Source organism: Lepisma saccharinum, chromosome 2, assembly GCF_977018435.1.
Source record: "Lepisma saccharinum chromosome 2, izLepSacc3.1, whole genome shotgun sequence".
NCBI lineage: Eukaryota > Metazoa > Arthropoda > Insecta > Zygentoma > Lepismatidae > Lepisma > Lepisma saccharinum.
The window spans coordinates 64,311,092-64,330,706 of record NC_139230.1 but is presented as its reverse complement, the minus strand read 5'-3'; the positions used below and the strand labels follow the sequence as shown (position 1 = coordinate 64,330,706).

Sequence of the window (19,615 nt, the reverse complement as noted above, 5' to 3'; positions counted from 1 at the left end):
TTATATGGTGATTGTTGATGATAATTTTTTTAATCCATAAAATGTTTTGAAATTAATTAACCTGTTACCAGAGCTACAAGCTGTTTTTAGTGGGCACCTTGCATGTCAGTTTGAATTTCTGATAGTTTGTTTGCATTCACTATAACCCATTTTCCTCTGCACCCATAGATGTTTGTGTTTATCCTCTAAGAATTTATTAATATATATATATATATATATTTATTTATTAGGCTCTCCTAGGACCAAAGAAACCTAGCACAGAATGTGTAAAGGTAATTGTTCGCTGCAGACCGATGTCTGAAAAGGAAATCTCAGAGGGCTATTCACAGTAAGTTTTATTGTTTATATAATTAAATGTGATAATTACAATTCAATACATTTATGTATCGAGAACTCTTCTCAAGTTTGCATTTTATATATAACAGGCATGACTACCAATCCTTCATGGAATGTAAATATTTCATGTCTACATCCCTAGAGAGAAAAAATGTGTGTGCAATATCCCGTGTCAAGTTGATTTGACTTATGCTTGTTTGGGTAAATTCATTACCCCTAAACAGCAAGAAAGAGTTGAATTAACAGTTTTCTTAAATTTATTGCTCTTCTACAATTCTAGTAATAACACATTTCTTCATTTACTAATTTTCAGTTTGAAACTGACTGTCATATTCTCCAAATTAATCATTGTATTCATTTGAATCATATGTCTTTTTTTTTTTTCTTAAGAACACAAATGTAGATGATGCACTTAGTTCAAGAATCCTATGATCCATTGCCAGTACAATTACATTGAACCAGAGTGGGTGTCTAAAAGCTTCTTGGAATGTGAGGTGTTCAAATGTGCATTGCTGCACAAATATTCGTAGGTGAAAAACTATTTTACCAGAGACAGTTTTTTATTGGTCAAAGTATCACACTCTTGTGGGAAGGGGCATAATGGTATCCCATTCCCAAAGAAATGCAATTGAAGGAGGAGGAGAAGAGATTTTAAAATTTACGAAAAAATAATTATTTTATGACACCACAGTCAACGGATGTTAAAAAGATGTTTAACTCTTACGGTCCTACAAACTTACAAAGTTTCATCAACAGTACATCATTAAAAAACTAACTGGATTATGCAGTAGCCTACTAAAAGAATAGGTGCTGATACATACCTTTCTCTAGCAGTAATCTAGGTAAATATTGTTTCATTGTAGGTACCAAGCATAGATGTGTATCTCACTGTTGCAAACCCTTTTTGGTACCATGTCCTACAGGAGTGGACAAAAGTTCTAAAGAATAATTTTTATCCAGGAAATTTTGTTCATAATATTTTTGTAGATATTTGAAAAGAAGTCAAAAAAGTAATAGTGATGGTGTTTTGTGTTACACAATTTAAAATAACCAGCATACATAGTAGGCACAGCTTGAACCAGCAGCCTATTTATTAACAGATGCCAACACTCCTTTTTTGCTGTTGTGTAATACATATTAAATATTTTTTTTTAATGATAAAATATGGTAAAATTGTCAACTGAGCATGATTGTAGGTACATAACAGTTCTACATTTTGAAAGTTTCCTATTCACTTTGGAATAATGTGGGATTCGCAGGGACTTCCTGAAAAGTGACCATCTCTTTTTCTTCTAATTGCATCTGTATCAAGATGGAATGCCAATGTTGTACAATTCCATCCAAATCAGAGAGGCTGGTGGGTTCTTGATTTTCCATGGAAAGACCCAAATTTCTTTGTTATGCAGTCAGAACCAGGGTTCTTTATAACTGTCAAAACCATGTGACCAATTTCACAATTGTTTGTCAGTGTGTGAACAAAACTGCGAAGGAAGTGAGTAGTCTGAAAAAGCTGGGGAAAAACTGCTTTTCTTGGAAAAAAATCTTTTTAGGGGAGATTTTTTGCATGGGTTTTTTAACCTTTTTTTCTTCTAAACATTTCAAAGCAATGGAAATACAAACTCTTCTGTAAAAAACTCTAATTTCTAAATGTTAAATGTGACTTTCAACAAGAAATGCATGGCATGCACACTCACACATACACATGTATGGTTAATATCTGGCTCTTGGCTGCTGCACCATGTTAGCTTGTTGCGAAATCTGGCATTACAAATTTGTAAGATGAAACTGCAAGTGAAATATGTTAGCCACAATTGGCAAAAAAGGCCATTTTTTCCACCATAGAAGCCAGCTTTTGAAGTCCATTTATTTCATATTGCAAGGCACTCCATTCTTTCCTACAAATGTAGTAGAAATGTTAAGTAATATATATATTATATACTGGTAATTACACTGATAGAAATATAGCTAAAAAGGAATATTCATATCTGATACCAATTAAGTGAAAACTAATTTGATTTTGCTCTGCAAGTGACCAGCAATGGGTGGCATCCCACACCAGACAAAAAGAGCTTGCTGCACACAATGGTGAATATTACCAGCTTTTATCTCACACTTTGATGAGAGACATGTTCCGTTATTGAATCTTGCCTTACATTGTGCTGAGGCTCTAAAGGGAAATTACCACAATCCATTTTTGTATTTTCATAATACCAGAATGTGTTCTGAATGTTTTCTTTAGCACCTACATCTTCACGTTACGACAGTTTTTAATAGGTCAGGGCATGTTTTTTAAAACCAGCCAGGAAGCAAACTGTCATGTTGTAGCTGTTTCTGTAAAGCAGCAATGCATTCTGTTTTTGTTTTTTCTGTCATTGATCATTTTTGATCTTTGATGCATGTATGTGACAAGATTAAAAGGGTAAGATAGGATGTGACTTCATAATCCCACTCTCAAAATATGTGTCTGTCTAAGTTAAGACAACTACCAACACTTTTGTACCTGTCGTACAGTTTAGGATCCAGTGAGAGACTTCAAATTATGTATTATTTTATATTAAGTATGTAACTCAAGTATATGCTAATATCTTACAATTGTGGTTTACATATATATTGGCAAAAAAGCATGATTTGTGCAGGTAATTTTGCTATTCATGTGTTGACAATTTTCTGCTCTACTAGAGAATATAGTGTAACATTTCCATTTTGTTATTTCATTTGGCTCATTATGTGTTTAACTACATTTTTTTCAGAGTTGTGCATCTTGATCCATCGAGGGGAGTGGTAGAGATAACAAATCCAAAACTTGAAGGTGCTGATGCTATAAAACGTTTTACCTTTGATGCTGTCTATGATGTCAAGTAAGTAGTTTTGTGTTGCTTTTGTACAATTAGATACACAAAATGAAGTGCAAAGTTGAAATTAACCACACAGTCATCATTCATTTTAAGTGGTACAGAACAGCTATGGTATATCACACATTGAAATTCTTCTTTAACTTACAATCAGGCTGCCTCATATTTGATTCCGTGAGAGAGTGGAAGGTCTTATACAGTGATTTGAATCCTTATGACACTTGTGATTTGTATGTGAGAGTAAGACTGCAAAGTGGATTTGGAAATACTTATTCCACTATCATAAGCAGCCCCAACTATAGTAAATGCCACGAAAACTGTCCAGTCAAGGTATGCCATTCACGTACGGTGTTGCAATTAAGCAACAATTTCAACTGTAAATAATAATTCCAAAAAGAAATGTTAGAAAATAGTACTTAACGTAAAGAACATTATGAGGTATTTTTTACACTGAAATACTTTCTTGGCCATTTAGAAAAAAATAAACATGTTTCCATGAAATTCACGAGGAAATTATGATTTTTTACTTCAAACTGCAAAAAATAATGGAAGCAGTGACACAAGAGGTTGAAAAAAATAGCGAAGCATTCCTAAGGTTCATAGATGCCTATAGTATATATTTCATACACAAAATGTATGAGAATTAAAAAAGTAAAATGTTAAAAGATTCGCAAAATTTTTCGCTTTATGTAATGTAAAATATCATCACTGACTAACTCTCGTTCTATTTGATCAAGTGAAAACTTTCAGCTAGAAAGTTTGTAATAAAACATTGAAATTAATTTTAAGAAGAAATACAGCATCTTTAGAGTGACATGTCAACTGTAATTTATGTTTTATTTGAACTGATTTTGCCGTGCATCGATCTTTTACTTACTGGAGAAACAAAATATTTCCCGCAAATCCACATATTTGTACTTCATCCACAGTAAGAACCATCACTATCTCTCTCTATAACAGTGGCAGCATCAGGATTAATCATCTAGGGGTGCTGGGGGGAATGCGGAATCAAATTAAAGGGTTGCGATCTTGAAAATAAAGACAACATGAAACAAACATGTACGGATGTTAACACCAATCAACTTTTAGAAGGTCTCCATAAAAATATGCCATTGAAAGTAAATTCTATCATAGCTATTGGCTTAATTTTTGTGTAATTTAGCACCGATTTTCTGTCATCTTTGACCAATCGCGACAATGAGGATTAAGGATTGGATAACATTGATGAATGGACACTTACAAAGAACACAAGGCCGGGACTCTAACCAGTGAACTTCAATGGCGAGAGCAAAATTCGGCCGCTTATTGAACCATGCCACGGAGGCAGTGTTTCATTCTTGTAAGATTTTAAAATAGCCAACAAACACATGTTTTGTAATTTGAAATGAACAAGCCTTGTTTAAGGAAGGCCGATGGCATACTACATTACATTTCACTTCAAGAAAGTGGTTATAAAATGTAAACTGAAAATGACAAATGGGCAGACTGAATATACAAAAGGGGAAACAATTCTTAACAACAATGCAGACGAAAGAGAGACAGTAGCCACTGATGTTTGTAGAGACCGCCGCTACTTTATGAAAGCAAATATTAAAATCGTCCATTTCAGTGTTTTTGCATTCCTGTTTGTAACTCTTCATTGTTGACTAGAAGACAACGTTCACACCTTGAGCCTCTGCCGAAGTTAAAGTACTGCTGATACGTTCTACATACTTTTCAGAAACCCCACAATCTTCCGCCGTCAGTTATTGTACTTGTGCAAAGTTGATGTTCTTTGCTTCTTTGTTATATGCAAGATTTCTGAAAAATATTGTAAATGTTTTGAATGATTACCTTACTTTGTTTTTAAATGCCTGTTAGGCAGGTACGCACATTACCATAACTTCCACCTGCTATTGTACTGCACGTAGGACATTACTCCTCAATGCCATTCATAATGAATGCAAAATCAAATATTCCGTACACAATACTCCATCAAAGACACAATCAGCCGGCCGCATACGTACAGAGTGTGAAGTGTCGACCGAGCAGCTTAGAAGTGTGGCAATCCTGGAGGGCCAGGGGAGTAGACTAGGCAAGGGGAAGCTTCGACCTTGACTGGACAGTTTTCATGGTGTTTACTTTAGTTTTGGCTTATAACTTTTTAATGACACGTTTCCGGACCAGGGTTCCTTATGTCATATTGGTATTTTGGCCAGTCTCCATTCACCCTGCCAGTTTGACTGAAGATCACAGAAACACCGTGTATAAAACTAAGCACTGGGAGGAGCTCAACTTCAGTAGCTCAAGTATACTAGAAATTCAGATAGTTGTATTTTTTGTTAAATAATAATAAAATATTCTTTTTACATACTTTTTAATGTATTATTTTAGTTATTTAATTTTAGTATTTTTTTAATTATGTTAAATTATATTATCCCATCAATATTCTCAGTGCACTTTGTTAAATTAAATTTATATATTTTTAAGCTATGCAAATTATCATTCTGAAAGTGTCAAGGTATTATTTTTTTACGAAAAATAATTACACAGTTTGTAATTGAATAAATAATGCATAATTTCATAGTGCATTTCTGGCACAGTGTTTTATTTAAGATAGAAAACATTTGAGAGAACATAGCTGACTTCTGCAAACTATAATGCAGTCATAAAACAGTTATGCTGATAGTATGGAGAAAATCACATTGCTGCAAATTCAGGGATTATGTCCATTGATGCTTAATTGATTATATTATTAACACATACCGTATTTATGCGTTTATAATGCGCACCTTGGTTTTTTGATGGGGGAAAAGTGACAAACAATTATATCTTGTATGTAATGTACAGTACAATCCAGTTTCAAGAAATGGCTTTCTTAGTTGTAGGTTGTAAAGCTGTTGCTATGCCAATCAACAGTGAATGACATCATACCTATTCAATGAGTCAACCTGTTGCTATGTGGACCAAGAGGAGAATATTCTTTTGTGTAAACAATAAGTAACCAACACACGCCACCTCCCATCCTCTCCCACCACTGTGTTTAGCATCCCAAATCTTTTAGCCTTTCCATATTCAGAAACTGCAGGATTTAAGCTTTCCAACAATATATAACATGATAAGGTTCCATAAACATGAAAAATCAGTGCAAGTATCACAAAATAATGGAATGACCCTCTATGGTTTCATGTTGGCTGTCCGAATTATTCCATGCATAATATGCACCACAGTTTTTGGGGGCAAAATTTTTAGAAAAAGTGCACATTATACAGTAATTGTTACCATAGAAATTAATTTTGAGAAAAGTTTGTTGTATCTGTTTGTTTGCAAATTATTGTCATTAAGTAGAGCTAAATTTTTATTTTTCAGTGCAAAGCAACAAGATCTTTATGATGAAAGTTTCCGCCCCTTGGTTGACTCTGTCTTGGATGGCTTTAATGGCACAATATTTGCATATGGACAAACTGGTACCGGTAAAACATACACAATGGAAGGTATGTATGTTTTTACTTTATACTTTTGTGTAGAAAGCTATCTGTCTTAGCTGGTAAGGGACATGAATGATGTGATAAGATTAGACCTAAGCCGATACCACCATTTGCCGATACCGATGCTTGTATAATTCTAGTATAAAATAACAAAGGCTAGTTAACATGTCATACTAACTCGTCACATCACTAGACACGTATTTAGAAATATATAATTTGGGGAGCCAGTCTGAGCCAAGTGTCTCAGAAATATAATAATAAAAGTGTTTCTATTTAATATGTTAATATAATTGTTGGTCGATTCGTAATAATATGTAAGTTAATTAATTAGTACTTAATTTCTCCAATGCGTATGGAGTATTGTATGTAACCACAGACTAAGAAATGGAGGAAAGACGTTAATACCTATTTTTTATTTCTATCTTGACTAAAAAATATTATTACATAAATCTTAAAAGGACACTATATAATCAGAGATAAAACTGCAAATATTGATTGATTTAGTTTATTTTACTTCGCGTTTTGTGCCTCTTGGCTAATTTGCGAAGATGGGGATGAGTGATGAAAATGATGAAATTGATGAATGGACATTCAGAAACAACCAAACACGACCAGGATTCGAACCCGGGACCCTTGGCATCACAGTGCGATGTGCTAACCACTTGGCCACAGGGTCGGGCAACTGCAAATATTAATCATCTAGCTTACGTGTAGTTAAGACCACTAAAATTTGTGTAAAAACAACTGTCCTGGCAAGGAAATTAATGTCAAAGAAGTAAGAAATTGAATATTTATTGAATAACAAAAACATTGATGGTACATCCATTTGATGAAAGGTAAAGTTCCTGTTAAATATTTTATATACATTATTTTAATGTACATAAATATTTAGAGGGGTCTCCTCGATGGTGTAGTGGTAACGCCGTTGCCTTGTAATCAATAGATCGCGGGTTTGATACTCAGTGGAGGCACCTAGTGGTTAAGGTCCCACTTTAAAATTTAGGTCCAGTCCTGATTAGCTTATCTTAGTACTGTCATTCAAAGCCATATGTTCCCAATCTAATCTCGGCAGAAAAAATTGATTGATTGATTTGCTTTATTTTACTCCGCTTTTTGTGCCACTTTTGGCTAATTTGCGAAGATGGAAATGAGTGATGATGTGATAAAATTGATGAATGGACACTCACAAACATCCATGCTCAGGTCGGGATTCGAACCCTGGCATCGTAGCGCGATGTGCTAACCACTCCGCCTGCCATTGGGAGCAGCTTTTGGCGTAAATACATAACCCTCATTGGCCAATACCCGCAGTCACATGAAATACAAGTGAAGAGGATAAATATAAATTGCTGATTCCCCTTCCGCTTGAACATAGATAAAACAAAGCTAATTTTGCAGTTACTTTCATCCCTCTTTTCCAAGAACTCCACAACTACCTGACCCGGCATTAGTGCGGTGGGGGGTTAGAAACATCCACCTATCTTACGAGCACGATCTTCAAGCAAGAATTGGCATTGTATGGTTTATTTCCCACAGTGATAACTAAGCAGTTACATGCCTTCATAGTCCGTTTGGATTCAGTTTTCACTTACCCATGCCTTTGAATTTGCCATCTGCTTCCCAGGAGGGTGGGGTTTTATCCAGAGTTTTTAGAAAAATATATGGAACTTCCTGTGCTGGTCTCCCAATCTGTCACAAGGAAGGGTGAACGAACTTTTAAAAAGGACAAATGTTGAGACTAGCTATTGCCTTTGCCCACTTTTTCTAGCCACTGAAAATCTTTGGTATTGGATGGTATCGGTAAAAGATAATCAACCGATTCTCACTGATGCTGATACCGCTAGTATTGACCAATACTGATATGGGTATCGTCTCAGCCCTAGATAAGATATTTTAATATATTAGTTGAATTTTGGTGCATTCATAATTCTGAACTTACTTGTAAGTCAGATGACATAATGTAAGGTGACATTATGGCACTGCAGCTTGCAAGCCCCAGTGACTCCTTCTCTTATAATATACTAGATTAGATTCTCATTTTGCATCCAACTAACATGAAAGGCACATAAAATTAATTTACACCTCATAATTAGCATAAATATAAATTTCCTTTTCCTAAGGCAAAATCTGTTCCATCACCTGGTTACATACATTAATGTAGAGGGTGAATAAGCCATGCATGTTTTTTATTGAACATTTGTTATTGTAGATCAAATTACATTCAATTCTATATCTGCTTATTAAGGGCTGAGCATATATTGGAAAGTATCTTTTGAAATTTATGGCTGATATTTTTCCAGGATTTCAGTCCCTCACGAGGTCCATGAAGAGTCCGAATGAACCATTCAGGCTCCCCATTGAAACTATTTACAATTTTGTGCTAGTAAAATGCACATGTGTATTGGTCAAAATTTCATGTCTGTCCATTCCAAAGCAAAAAGTAGCATCACGTGATCAAATTTGAACTTCATGGTGTTTTCTGTCATGATTTATGTTAATGTATTTAGCCCAAAATACAATAATTGTAGTAAGGATGGAGCGATGTGAAATTTTGTCCACTACTGAAAACTGATGTGCTACGAATCAGATATAAAATTCCATGTGATTCTTGAATGATTCAATGACCTTGTTAATAAATGCATGTTACCAGATAACTACAATGCAAAGGAAGCTGCATGTTTAGACATTTACTTAAACTAGAGCATGTAAAAATTAAAACAAACTTGCAAGATTTTGCACTAAATTATAAGATATTTATATACACAAATGATGAAGGAGACTAAACACTTACCATACAAAAAGAATGAAGTTGATATTTCTGTCGCATGTTGTAGTGAGATACTTTGTCGGGTGGTGATATTCCACAAAAATAGTATGTATCAACGGAGCCTATTTGTTTCCACGTTCCTTCAGTTTGTATTTCGCGGGATTTACTGCATTTTCATTGGAGAATATAGCAGTAGCACAGTGTCACATAGTACAGGGGCACAGAATACTGATGGTAGCATCAGTAGAGTGTTGCCAGAAACAGTTGATGGGTAACAAATTTTATGTACTTTCACCAGTGTTTACTGCATGCTCAGTGGTGGGTGGGTGGTTTCGGGAAGGAGGGGAAGGGGTTATTGGTTGGCTAGGTTGAGTCCGGGGGGGTATATTGGTATGCATGCCTGATACCTTTCCCATCGCCAGCAGGAAGATGTGTCTGTGTGTGCATTGGGGGGGGGGGTAAAAGATGGATAATGGCAACTTTGAAACAGTTGTGTATATATAATATATTTATATATCAGATTGGTTTGTTACATACCTAATTGTAGTATTTATTTCTAACTGTTAATTTTTCTTTGTTGCAGGTGAACAAATTGTAGTATTTATTTCTAACTGTTAATTTTTCTTTGTTGCAGGTGAACAATCATCTCCCGAAAAGAGAGGTGTTATACCCACTTCATTTGACCACATTTTTAACCACATTGCTCGGTCAGAAGAAAACAAACAGTACCTTGTCCGTGCTTCTTTCTTGGAAATCTACCAGGAAGACATCAGGTAATTGTAGTTAGAATCTTCAAGTATACTTTAGCACATGTATTGATGAATTTGTCTTCTTTCTTTCAATATTTGAGCATTTAATTTGAGAGAGGGTTTTAATTGTTTTAATAAAACTGTTACCATTATTACTTCCACATCCTATTTACTTGTATGTGTGTACTCTTGCATGCTTCCTAAATGATAATGTCTGCTACTACTTTTATTATGCTTGCTTGTCCATTGGGGGTGTTCACTATATTTCCATGCCATTCTTCAAGCTTTGACATCACCTGGATGCTGTTTCTACTGTCCGTTCGGTTTTGCAAAGGTACTTCATTAACACACCTCTTGTCCAGCTTACTCTTCTACCACCACAATAGTATTTCCTTTATGAGAACTTTCACACTGAAGTGACATGCAACACATGTTGCTTGGGAGTGAGCCAATCAACAGCAACATTTTGAACCGTCGAAGAATGATAGGCCTGCATTTGATTGAAATCCTCAAGCGACACATGTCACTTCAGTGTGAATTCTCCCTATATTATTAGCAGTACATTCTGGTTGTAAATCAAATGCACACACACATTATGGCAGTGATAATTGATGATGATACGTTGAGGTATTTTGACACTTTTATACATTGAGGTATTTTGACACTTTTCATTGATCGTCTTGGGGTACCTCACCTCATAATTTCCTAACCAAGTCATCCCAGATTTAAGCATCATTTTCCTTTTAAACTTGTTTTGTACTGTAATTTTTATATCCTTGCCCTCTTTCCATTCTCCATGTTCCATACTTCTTCCTTGTTACAATATGTGGCATTGGAGTGCCAAAAGAAAAGAAAGCCTCAACAAAACTGCAAATATTATGTACCAGATTATTTATGTGATGTTGGGATTGTACATTAATTGGTACCCTAGTGATATTGAATTGACCAATATAAGCATATTGGTTTATCAGTAAAGTTACCAATACCTTTAGTGGTCTGATATTTGTATAAACAGCTCATAATTTTATGCAAAATTCTTCTATTTGGTTGTAATTTTTATTAACATAAACATGTAATTCATATACCCTAGTTTTGTAAAGTAAATATCTAAACCTGGAACTTGTCCAGAGGAAAATCCATTGCAGTCACTTGGTTATGGTTACATTGAGTAATTAGAGGTCAATGAACCATTCATTTTGTTCAAGAAGCATTTGCTGTTTTATATTGATATAAGTAAATTTTGTATTGGTACAGGCCAGAATTTCATATCAGTCCATTGCTAATGCATACAGGCACTTATTTTTGGTAAATAAAAAAGCAAAATTTTGGTACAAAAACATGGTCAATTTCAGGTTCAAAAGCGGTAAATAAAATAAATTTTTGCTGTTATAGCGGTGAAAAACTGTATATAAAATGACATTTTGGTTTTAAAAATGTGAATATAATCCCAAATTTTATTTAAAAACTGCACTTACTACACAAAATAAACATCCTTCTTAAAGCACATTTTTTTTGTTACCAGAATATTAAGTTTATTCCTGTATAAAGGGGTCCATTTTTCAATCTCAAACATTTACAGCAGAATTAATAAATTTTCTATGAATTGCATAACTCGCAGAATAATTCAGATTTCAGAAAGTGTTTCCTTTGTAAATAAACTCGAAATTTCATGTTTAATAGTCTATTTCGCTCTTTGCAGTTCATTTCGCATTTTTCGTGACAAGACGGTAGGAAATTGCACCTCACACCTTTCAGAAACCTAAATAATTAACATTACAATGTGTTATTTCACATTTCCGTGTTTTCATCAAAAACTAAACATGCATAAATCTACTAATATAGAGTGAGTATAGCATTGTGCACAACGTTAAAACCTGTTTCTCTTTGTTTCATAGGGATTTGCTTCATAAGGATCATCAGAAGAGACTCTTACTGAAGGAAAGAGCTGATTGTGGAGTGTATGTAAAGGATCTCACTGCGTTTGTGTGCAAAAGTATTCAAGAAATTGACCATGTCATGGTTGTTGGCAGTCAGAACCGAACAATAAGGTAAGTGAACATATTTTTCTTTTTCTTAGTTACCACATTTAAGATGAAAGAACAAATTAAATGAAAAGTCAGTATTGAGCTTGATTGAAGCTTTAACAAAATACTCAGGTTTCAAGTTTAGTGTAACAGGGTAATGATGCTCTAGCAAATGGAATCACAATTGTTTCTTTCTGTCCACCTTCAGTCACTGTCCCCTGTCCTCCTTGTTTTCTAATAGGTGCTGAATGTTCCTTTACATCTTGCTTAGGCATTGCAAATCATTTTTGGTCCTCTGATTTGAGTATTGTTTCTAATTAAAATTACTGAGCTCGCTTTTTCTTTTCATTGTACCACTGTCATGGAAGCATCCTTGGTGGATGAGCACATGGAGTGGTAAACTCTCAATCTTGCCGATGAAGATTCTGGGTTTGAGTCCTGGCCTGGGCTGTTTGCTCCATTGTGAGCGTACCTTCATGAATTTCATGTAATCATCATTTATCTTCATTGTTGCACGATTAGCCAAAAGTGAGAGAAAAGGAATGCAAAACCAGAAAAATAATACTGATATTTGCATTTATATGAAATACTATATTTTACTGTTCTAAGCTTGATTATATGCGGTATTCTGTGTTTAGCTAAAATAACTGGCATTTTTCACATATGTTCATGTACGTTAATTGTCCCATTGATCTGGTCTGGAAATTTTCATTTTTGGTGTGAAAAGCCTGAATTAGTCAGTGAATGTTTTTACAAAATTGTAGACACCCTGGTTGAGTAAGTAATAAAGGCTCAAGATAAACAGAATAGATGTGTTCTCCTGAAAAATCTAAAAGTAAGAGATGCATCTTTGTCTCGGTAGGTACAATTTATATCACTAGATTAACCCATCCACATAACATTTAAATGCCAAATTTTTTGCTGTGAAATACCATTTAATTTTGTCCATCTCCCGTGATGGTTGCATGATTAGCAAAACAACATGTCAAATATTGTAAAAACTATCCAAGCAATTTATGTGAAAATTTTATTGAATTGAAAGTACAGTAATAAGTATGAACATATGCAGTTTACTTGAAAAATAAATAGAAACTCACCTAATAGTTTTAATCACACGCATCTGTCCATTTCCATTCCTCAGCCTTTCGTTTATTTCCTGCCACAGCCACCTCTTCCTCACTCACTATCACTACATTCTTCACTTTCGCTAACACAAAATGAATCGCTGTGTTCATCTCCACTTCCAAAATCCACATTTTCCTCTTCATCGTTATCGAAAAGCAACTTTTCAATCCCAGAATCTTCTACAACATTCTTACGCAACATGTTTGCAAGACGTAACAAATTAAGGTTTGTTTACATGAGAAATTACTGAACAAAACACACTTGAAATGGTATGAAAAACTCAGCAGCACAAACATACACATCATGGATTATAAAGATCATACAACCTCTGCCATCTATTGGCAGAAAAAGAAACTACATTATGAAAATCGGGAACATGTTGATTCGACGACGACTAGGTATGGCAAGTGAACGTCAAGGTAGGCCGTCGAATCGACGACGACTAGGTATGCGGATGGGTTAACTACGATAAGGATGGATAGTGATGATGAAGTTAATGAAGGGACAAGCACAATTGCCAATGTCTTTCCTAAGATATGAACCCAGTACCTCTTGTCTTACAGCCAGCTTCGTAAAAGTTTTGCAAGAGGGCACTCTGTTTTGAATTAAGTCTATAAGTGAACTGTAGTGATGGCATGTTTATTATCGTTGAAAGAATATTTTTCTGCCTTTTCAGAACCTACACCCAGAATTTGGGTACCATTGTACAGGATGGTAGTAATGCCAGTTTTAAAGTGATGAGGGGGATCATATGCAGCCAATAAATAGCTGCTGTAGGCTTCTTAGGGGAAAATTCCTTGCATTAAGATGCAAGATATGTCTGATATTCAATACTGAAGGGTTGGTATCAGGTTTGTTGGCCAGTGTATGGAAGTCAAGTTTCATGGATTCGCTGGATAGTAGGGTGGACCATAGTTTGGTGGAGGCATAGGTTGTAGTTTTAACAGGGATGTGTTGAAATGTAGGCATTATCTAAAGGGGTGAAGGAAAATGGAATGGCATTTTTGGCATAGTGCAGATGGGAACTGGTGAAGTGAGATACTGTAAGTTGTTGGTGGCTTTGATGTAGGAAGAGGCTTACTGTTTTCTCCACTTGAAGCAGACATGCATATTGGAAAAATTCAGGCATGGAACACTAAAATAGAACCCAAGGAATGTCTGCAAAGGTTTTTACAGAGTCTGGTGGATTTCCCATATATCCTCCTGATATATGGAAATAATGCAAAATGCAGTTTCCGTTTTGTACCAGTATTGTATAGCAAAGTGGATTTCATATAATACATGAAAGAATGTAGTAACTTAATATTTATAATTGCAGTGAAATCTCAGTCATACCTTTTGCGATAGTACATTTTTTCTGGCAGTCCCTGCCAATTTCCCTTAAGTTGAGTACTATTATATATATGTTACAGTCAAACCCCGATTTTACATTTTTCTGGGGCTTGTAAATAGATAACTTAAATTGCGGGAAATGTAAAAAGCATAAGGGAGGGGTGAAACTCAAGTGTCGGTAAGAAAGGACTACACAACCAACTTTAAGATGTCTTGTGTAAGGGGCTCTCACTTCCACACGAGCAAGAAAATCGGGGCAGAAATACTTGTCACTTTTCAGTAATTACAAGACTAGTAATGATACCATAGGGGCCATGAGATAGCAAATGCCACCCCCCCCCCCTGCAAATGAGAAAAAGGTGAAGGTAGTTTCCCATGCACTTTGCACCATGTTCCGGCCACCTTTACCCCACATATTCTTTAATTTTTGCCGATTTGAAGGTGATGTGATCAGCACCACTCTTGGGGAGTCCCCTTGCTATTTTGGCCCAAATATGCATTTTAATGGAATTTAGATATGCACTAAATTTGGCTGCTCTCAGAAAATATTGCTGCACCCCTCGTTTATTCACACATTTTTCCTGGTCCCTTCACTTTACAACATATGAGTCATGCAATGTGCATAGAGAAAACATTCTCTGCCTCACGTAGATGAATTATTTATCTTAACTCCCCCCCTTCTCCCACACAATTGATTTGACATGAATATTTTTCCATCAGTTAGTAAAATGTTGCCCTAACTGCCCATAGGAAAAAATGATCACTTTAGCTTGTGCGTTTTCAATTTCATTCTGATAACCAAATTATATAGCATCCGTGAAAAAACTTCAGATTCAAAATAACCGAACTATATCCAATCATATTTCCTTAGAAATCTAAACGAATTTCCATTGAAGAAAAAGTGCCATTGTTATCCGGTATGGCAAATACTTATTTTTTTCAATTTTCAACGTTGCAAACAAGATGAAAGGAAAAGTTTTTACAAACAAGTCCCCCATCCCTCTTTTTTTCATTCCTGTCAACTATGAAGGATTCCGTAAATGCGTGGCAATGAAGCGAATGGTGATCCGAGTCCCATTGTAAATTTTCCACTCGCATTTTTGTGGAGGGGAAGGGCGAAGAAACACAGCTCAGTCACACACATTGTGCCCAAACTCTATGGAAGGCAGCATTTAGAGAGCATCGGTTTGGCAACAGTGCACTTGTCTGAACCTGCGGCAGAAGGATTGAACCATTTCAGCTTCACGGGGAATGCAAGAAGTGCTGTTTTCCCTTCCTGTCCGTCAAGGGAGGTGTGACAAATGCAACTTGTGCACCTCCTCCCCCCTCCTGCTGGACCCTGTAGCCGAGTGGTTAGCAAATCACACTGCGATGCCAAGGTTCCCAGGTTCGAATCCCTCTCGGGCTTGGTTGTTTGTGAATGTCCATTCATCAATATCATCATTTCATCACTCATCCCCATCTTCGCAAATTAGCCAAGAGGCACAACATGCGATGTAAAATAAACTCAATCAATCAATCAATCCTCACCCTCCCGGGAACCCTCCCTCCTCTAGCACGAAAACCTAACTTCTGGAAGTTCAAGGTCACTTGGAATACCATTCTGGAGGCAATTGAGTGTGCACTTCCCATCATGCGGGAACCAAATCATTGGTATTTTTGCATGAGAAATAATGGAAAGTAGCTTCCTTAAAAATATTTTGTGTTAGAAACTGAATATAGCAATCACGAACAGATTCTAGCGATTTCTGGTCATTGCGTACAACATGTATTACCTACCAACAGGCACAAATACAAATTATGACCACAGTTTTTCAATTTTTGTGGAAAGGTTAGGCTGCCAGGTTGGATTTCTTTAGCATTAATATTTTTCTTTAAAAAAAGTGTAAAAGTGAAACTCCTTTTTCTCATTATTTCCCCCCTTCCACCGAATGTTTTGCATCACTAAGAAAACTGGTGCCAATGTAGCAGTGATCGAGTGTGTATGAGAGTCAAATCATTGGTATTTGTCACATGAGAAATAATTGTAAACAAACTTCCCAAATGCTGCAAGTCATGAGTCTCTTACACTTGCCTCACCAATCTTGAATTTTCGAGCTGCAGTCTTGTTGCAGTTGTCCTGAGTAGATCGCAGAACTTGCAATTTGAAAGCAGCAGTATAACTCACCCTCTTTCCCATTTTGATCTTGTGTTGTTCTACCACAGAATAAACAAGTTGGCTACAAAGGTAAAGGTTCTGGAATGCTGAACATACAGAAGGGTGGCTCATTGTATACAGGGAAAGAAATTCCATCTTGGTCCGCATAACAATAGGTGACTCATGCATATGCAAGCATTTCATTCTTGATGGACATAGCAACAGCTTTATGACCTACAAGTAAGAAAAGCTTTTCTTGAACCTGAACCTGAACATGAACCTTTAGTATGCGTTATATTCAATATTTTGCAATATTTCTGAATCAAAATGAGGGTGCATGTTATACACACACAAATGTAGTATATACATATTACTTTCTGTCTTTACCTGATTTTTTTTTTTCATTTTAATTATCTTTCAATACTACTTTTATCTCAGTTATGCATTTTTTCCCTTCTGTCCTCCATATAATGTATAATTGAGATTTCACTGTACACAATTACTGAAATGTTCTCTCCAGCAGGGCATATGATTGCTACACTGGAGATCCAGGTATAAATCCTGGGATTGGTGATTTGGCCACCTTTACCCCTCAGAGTTGCCCCCAAGTTACCAATTGCTTGAGACTGGGTGAGCTCCAGAGCTGCTTTATGCATGAGCATTGTTTGAAACTTCCCACCTGATCCATGGGTACTAATCATAACCTGTTATAATCATAATCCATAGTTCCTTGGTTTGATATGTATATGTTTCTAGCAAACTGACTTGATAATTTATATTGTCCATGAAATCATGCTTGTAGTTTCCATAGGTACTTCAAATTGTTATCTTATTGGTATGTCACTCTACAAAATAGCTTTGAGTGATATTGTGTAGTCAAGGACACCAATGTCATGTAAGGGAAGTTTTTGGACACCACTGATTAGTACCCTATAATAGTTCTTGCTCAGAAGCAGTTTTTATTCCCTCACAGTGCCATCTTCTTCATTTTTGATGACTTGAACAATTCAGTAGTATCAAGCACACTTTTTACATAGATAGTTAACAACAATAAAGACTTCTACTCCAAAACACACGGAGTGCATGTTATGAAGCTATAGGTGGCTGAGCTTGAAAATGTGTCTACTACTTCCACACCTCCCTTGTGCCTGATATATGCTTTAAAGAATAATACTGCTGTTTAGGCCACCATTTCCATCCTTTCCCTTGAAGCTGGAGCTGAGAAAAGATTGTAATTTTTGTGCCTAAATTTGTAAATATTGTGAGGTTATGTAATTCTTTCTGTATCTAGAGGATGTACTGTGTACATACTACAAGTACACCAAACAGTTCAAAGCTATATCGATGTACTATTATCTGCCCCCTTCTCCTTTGGGATACAAAGTGATAATATACTGCAAATTGTTTCCCCCAATAATGTGAGCTGATAGTACCACCCTAATAATTCATTGTAGCTATGATAACTTTAGTATGTTTATGTGATTGAATTAGTGTGGTTAGAACAGCACACCAGAGAGGGGAATGCCGTGCAAAAAGAAAGGGAGATATTTTATATGCATGTGCTAGTAAGACTCAAGCAATGTGTACTTTATGTGTATCAGTATTCAGATACAGTAATGTAATTTGTTTCAAACAACAAAATATTATTAATGTGACCATTAGTGCATGAAAAGTATATCTAACACTGTTATCTCTTTGTTACTATTGCTATAACTGAATGTTCCATTTAAAAAATAAAATGTTTAAAAAAAAATTAAACAAAAAAGTGTTAAAAATACCAAGGAACTTAGTACTCACTTTTCCACAAAGCTTTTTTCGGTTGTGGTAGTGGCCACCAAAATGAATAGAGCAACCAAAACAGCTTTACATTAAAGGTTTCTCTGTATTTATTTACTGCAGCATGTCTCTTTTCCCAAAATTTGAAAAAAATGTTCTTTGTTGTTGTTTTTTTTCTCCAATTGTGCTTACTAGTCAGATGGACCTTGAAGAAAATCTCAGATGTAAAATATTTCTTTATCATATTGTAATGGTATGTACACGAATTGTGGTTTCTAGATAGCTGTCAAGGAGCTACTGTGAGGTGATATGGAGAATTTGTGTCCCATGCGGTTAATCAGGGGGAACTACCATTATTGTGTTTGTCTTGAAAGCTTTGATATTTTCTTGCATGTTCAGTGGAACCTCGATTTTACATTTTTCATGGGACCAAGCTGAAAAAAATGCGGGAAAATGTAATATTGAGGAAAATTTTATAACAAGATTGAATGCATAATTTGGGAAAATATAAATTTTGGGAATATATAATAAGGGCTCCACTGTAAATACTACTACTTAATCATTACTATTCACACAGGAATGCCAACACACTTTATGCTAGGGATGGACAGATACAGGATATTAACAGGTTCCAATAAAGAACTAAAAAAAAAAAAAATACTGTTAACCAATATTCTACCATTTGATATAATGTTGCAGCTGTTCCATGAAGAACCTGAGTTGTTCATTCACCCCATTAATTTATGCATGTAACCAAGCTAATGCAATAAATTTTGCCATATAAAAATAAGCTCTGTATTTTGACATTTACAGAAAATTGGCAAATAAATTAGAACTTTATATTTCCAGAATTAATAACAAAAGGGCATAATTTTGCTCAACATTACAGCCTATTCATAGAAATATCAAATCTGTAAAATTATTGGCAATTTTATCGAGAAGCATGTTCACTAATATGCCTATATCAGCTGATACTGGTATAATGTTGCAGCTGTTCCATGAAGAACCTGAGTTGTTCATTCACCCCATTAATTTATGCATGTAACCAAG

The 19,615-nt window shown here is 35.5% G+C and overlaps 1 protein-coding gene across 1 annotated transcript in view; it reads left to right on the top strand.

Annotated features, from left to right (window-relative positions):
• LOC145984057 (kinesin-like protein KIF3B) overlaps positions 1–19,615 on the top strand; it is a 69,651-nt gene that overhangs the window by 13,129 nt on the left and 36,907 nt on the right. The window contains exons 4-8 of the mRNA XM_083117424.1: positions 231–328; positions 3,087–3,194; positions 6,537–6,661; positions 10,057–10,195; positions 12,067–12,219. Coding sequence (XP_082973550.1) covers positions 231–328; positions 3,087–3,194; positions 6,537–6,661; positions 10,057–10,195; positions 12,067–12,219 — 623 coding nt within the window. The remainder of the gene's footprint in view (positions 1–230; positions 329–3,086; positions 3,195–6,536; positions 6,662–10,056; positions 10,196–12,066; positions 12,220–19,615) is intronic.